Source organism: Cryptotermes secundus, unplaced genomic scaffold (assembly GCF_002891405.2).
Source record: "Cryptotermes secundus unplaced genomic scaffold, Csec_1.0 scaffold691, whole genome shotgun sequence".
In the NCBI taxonomy this organism is placed as follows: Eukaryota; Metazoa; Arthropoda; class Insecta; order Blattodea; family Kalotermitidae; genus Cryptotermes; species Cryptotermes secundus.
The window spans coordinates 92,260-97,211 of NW_019743159.1; the positions used below are offsets into that span (position 1 = coordinate 92,260).

The 4,952-nt window shown below is 40.5% G+C and overlaps 1 protein-coding gene across 1 annotated transcript in view; it reads left to right on the forward strand.

The window, feature by feature from the left end:
- Positions 1–2,376, forward strand: part of LOC111873940 (major facilitator superfamily domain-containing protein 1) — a 55,767-nt gene extending 53,391 nt beyond the window's left edge. The window contains exon 11 of the mRNA XM_023869048.2: positions 1,029–2,376. Coding sequence (XP_023724816.1) covers positions 1,029–1,085 — 57 coding nt within the window. The 3' untranslated portion in view covers positions 1,086–2,376. The remainder of the gene's footprint in view (positions 1–1,028) is intronic.
- The last annotated feature ends 2,576 nt before the right edge of the window (positions 2,377–4,952 follow it).

The following is a 4,952-nucleotide window of genomic DNA, read 5'->3' on the forward strand; positions in this document are numbered from 1 at the left end:
CGTACCTCCGTGAACGTGTGCGACGAAGGAGACCAGACATGTGGAAGAATGCCTCATGGGTTCTTCATCACGACAACGCGCCAGCACACAACGCGCTATCTGTGAAGAGGTATTTGGCAAAAAACAACATTCCAGTGATGGAACATCCACCGTATTCTCCGGACCTAGCACCGTGCGACTTTTTTCTCTTCCCAAAAATCAAGTCTGCGCTGAAAGGGACCAGGTTCGAGTCCGTGGATGCAGTGAAAGCAAAAGCGACGCAACTCTTGAAGAGCATAACACAAGATGACCTGCAGCACTGCTTCCAACAGTGGAAAATTCGCATGGAGCGGTGTAGGGATCGGGGAGGGGACTACATTGAAGGGGATAACATTTCGACTGTCTGATTTTTTTTTAATAAACGGTTAGAGCATGAATCCGGTTTCTTTATTGCCACACCTTGTATACATTCAGAGCTTTGTGTTGAGGTTCTCACACCGGTGGTTATGAACAGTACTGTCTTCTGAGACATAATGCTGTGTAGTCTGTAGAAAATCAACCAACATTTCAAAGGAACATATCACCTGCATCTTCAGGATGAAATAAGGTGAACAAAATACTAGCATGAATTCTTTATAAATATTGATGCTGTATTTAGTGATTATTAACTTACTTACTTACTCATGGAGCTGAGCCCTTCTTGAGGAGCTGCAAATTCTGCTGCTACTCAAGAATTTCCCAGCATTTTATGGAACCCGAATGTTCATTACTGTGTTCACAAGAGCCCTCCACTGGTCGCTATCCTGAGCTAGACCAATCCTATCTCTTTTAGATCCATTTTAATATTGTTCACCCACCTACACCTTGGTCTTCCCAGTGGTCTCTTTCCTTCTGGCTTTCCCACCAATATCCTATATGCATTCCTCGTCTCCCCTATTCGTGCTACATGCCATGCCCACCTCATCCTCCTTGATTTGATTGTTCTAATTATACTTGGAGAAGTGTACAAGTTAGTGATTATTAACACATAATTGTGTACTTTTTTTCAGTTGCCTTCCAACTACAGTGTGAACATGAAGGGCCTGGCATACAGAGCACTAAGATAAAATAGGTTCTGGAATAGAATTGTGGTGACCTGTAGATTTCAAGAAATGGATAACGTCTGATTGAGTTACTGTAGTGTGTATCTAGGTTAATGTTCTTCCTGAAAACTGTGATAAAATGTTTTAATCTCCTGTGGAGGTACTGGAAAGAAAACTGCTGTTCCTATTTTAGCACATATGTGTATTAACTTATTGATGATTCCAAGAAAAAATAACTACTGTGGTATAAAGTGCAAGAAACTCATCTGCTACCTGAAGTAAATGTGTAATTACTTATTTGATGTTGAGAAACAAATTTTACTTTCCACACACTCAGTACAAATGTTATATTTGAGGTTCTTACAGCAGTAGGATCATTGAAGGTTATAGTGTGGGGGCCGGTTTTTATGGCCCACACCTTACATACATTACATTCTTACAGCAGTAACTATGAAGAGTGTGTTCTGGGATGCAGATCCAAAGGAGACAGAAAAATGTATTCACTACTTCCAGTCTAGAAAAGGTTGAACTTGGCGAACTTTAAAAATTTACTAATACTCAATTCTGTAAAGTACACTTAACATTTTAAAAACAAATGTATTAAGAACAACGCATTCTCCATGGTCTGTCATCTGGACAGAAGAAAACTTTAATTTGAACATTTCTGCTCCTACAGACCAAATGACATATTGGAATCCAGATACTGCAATAACTCAGTTAATAAACAAAGATTTGTTGACAGCTGACAGTAACTTTAAAAACTGTTAGATACTTCATACACACAAGGATGCAGTTTGGGAGATTCCAGAGGAAAATGATGGGATAGTACTTCAAATTTGCCACAACTCCTTTCTTCCATGTCCTTTAACATTTCATCATTCACTATTATCTTTCCATTTGACTCTCCCCTAAGTGAGCAGTGATACAATCTGGCTGATTTACCTGCAGACCAAGAGGCCTCAAGGCCTACTGAACAAGAAACTCTGGTGAATCTCAGACAGTGAAAAGAGAAATTTCTGTCTGTTGGAAATCAGATTCTGTGTAACCAACTAGTAACCTTTCACTTTACTCACTGAGCTGTCTTTTCTCTGTTGAGAAGTTATCACTAGGGAGGGGGGGGGGGTATTCTTGTTAAGAAGTGAGGAATGACGCTAAGCAACTCACTTCTGTAAATCACTTGGAAGGTTTTTACACAGAACCGGAATGATGGATCTTTGGCAAACCAAACAGAAAAACCAAGGGAAAGTAAAACTGTAACCACAAATAAGACTGAAAATAATAAAAATTAATGAATAAACCCCCCCCCCCCNAAAAAGTCAAAGTCAAACTGACCTCATAAGAAAGAGGTTGATGATGCTATTTGTGTTGATTTTGTTGGGTTGACATTTTTCCACTTGTTAACTCATGCCTCATTTGAGGCCTGGTTGCTAAAAATTTTAAATTAGGCCTTTACACTAAAAATTAGCCGAGCACTGCAAACACTTCTGTCAGTGAGAGCTCTCAAGGTAAATTATTCACATAAAAGTAAAAGTGAGAGCATTCCTCGTCAAGAGCAACATATTCCACGCTTGTCTGATGACAACACTACAATCCTTGGAGCAGGGAACTGAGCTAATTTCGCAGTGCTGCTATTTTCTGTGGTACATGATTTGTGACTTTCGTGTATGAAAGTATAAATGTTATTGACAATGGAGTGTGATTTTCCATTTGAATTCTGTATAAGATTTGTATTGATTTAAGGTGTACCTTACCTTAAGTAAGTTGTTCACTGAATGTTAACTATTAGATTATATTCAAATTACATTGTAATATGTTAGTATGGTTACAAGATACTGCACAGAAGGGGGGCAGATATTGCAAGTAATGTGTTATATCCCTGAACGTTTCTGAAGTAACAGCATAAAGTGAGTGTATCAAAGTGTAAGCTGTTTCCAGTGCTGCCCTGCAATTGGTTGATAAATCATGCCATTTTATACTGAGAGTTAATTAGCTTACTATCCAACTAGCTATTTTTGCTTGGAATATTTGTTATGTACCTCAGATGTAAAACTTTACAATTAGTATTATCTAGGTTTATTATGCAGAAAGATTGATGTATATATTTTATAAATGAAAATAGTACAAGATATTTTGCAAGGACACAGAATAGTTATAGGTATTTTGAATATAACAAACGTTTAAAGTAACATGAAGAGCTTCCTGAATTTTAAAGAAGTGTGGGTTGCATGTGTGTGTGTGTGTGTGTGTGTGTGTGTGTGTAAAACAGAAAAGTAGAAGACTTACCAATTTGTATAATTGTTCAGGGTAATATGGCATAGTGAATGCCCTGACCAGTTTTATTCAAGAACAACTTGATATCCATTTGAAAAATGCAAATATATTAATGATGACATGAGCGTACAGTAAACCCTTATTTAGCACAGGGGTTACAACATATGTTTACACAAGCTAAGGATTCAGAATAAATGAGCATAATATGTACATACGTGGTGTGTTCAAAAAGTACAAAACCCTAATCCCCTTCTAAGTAGTCTCCTTGGTAATGCACACACTTCTCCCATCGCTTCCGCCATTGTTGGAAACACTTCTGGAACGTGTCTTTTGGAATAGTGATCAGCCGGGCCGTCGCATTCCTCATGATGTCTTCTCTTGACTCAAATCGGGTTCCTTTCAGCGGCATTTTCAGCTTGGGAAATAGCCAAAAGTCACACAGAGCCATGTCAGGGGAGTAGGGAGCCTGACGAACCACAGGGATGTTGTGTTTGGCGACAAAAGTCTGAATCAGATGCACAGAATGGGCGGGTATGTTATCATGATGGAGCTGCCAAGTTTTTGCTGCCCACAGATCTGGTCGTTTGCGCCATACAGCATCACCAAGGCGACGAAGGACCTCCTGGCAGTATTCCTTTGTGATGGTTTGGCCTTGTGGTGCGTACTCATGATGAACAACACCACGGGAGTCTAAGAAAATGGCCAACATGACCTTGAAATTGCTGCAGACCTGCTGTGCTTTTTTTGGCCTCGGGGATATCGGATGTTTCCACTATGACGACTGCATCTTAGTTTCCGGGTCGTACCCATGAACCCACGACTCATTGCCTGTGATCACGGTGTTCAGAAAGTTTTGGTTACTGTTTGCATTGTACAGCATGTCCTGTGTGATTTCCAGATGGCGATGCTGCTGCTCCATTGTTAGCAGTTTCGGTACGAATTTCGCGGACACACTCCTCATGCCCAAATCCTTGGTCAAAATTGAATGTACCGATCCAGTGCTTACCCCTATCTCGTTCGCAAATTCTCGGACTATGATACGACGGTCCTCCATGACCAAAGTCCGCACTTTCTCAATGACATTCTCATTTTGGCTTGTTGAGGCTCTGCCTGACGCGGTTCGCTGTCCACTGATGTGCGGCCATCTTTGAAGCAGTTGTACCACTCCTTTATCCGTGAGTTGCTCATGGCAACGTCCCCGAAAGCCCATTGAATCTTGCGAATGGTTTCTACTTGGGTATCGCCAAGCTTTTGGCAAAATTTGATGCAATATCGCTGCTCATGTTGTTCCGTCATTTTACACCTTACTGGAATCCCATGAGCGCTCACTACACATCCTCACTCATAAGCCGACTGCCAGCGCCTGACGCTTTCTGCGAGCAGGAAAAAATTCACGACTGCGCATGAATGTCCCCTCCACATCTCCACCGAAGAGAGCCTCCCGCACTTCATTGGTTTATGCGGGAAAAAAGAAGGTTCGATACTTCTTGAACACACCACGTATATACTATAAGAAATATTTTATTGATACATGCTGCATAAATTGTCACGTGTTAGTGACTAGATACAGCGTTTGGGTTTGTAATTCAATTTACTGAATACTTATAACTTGTAACTGCA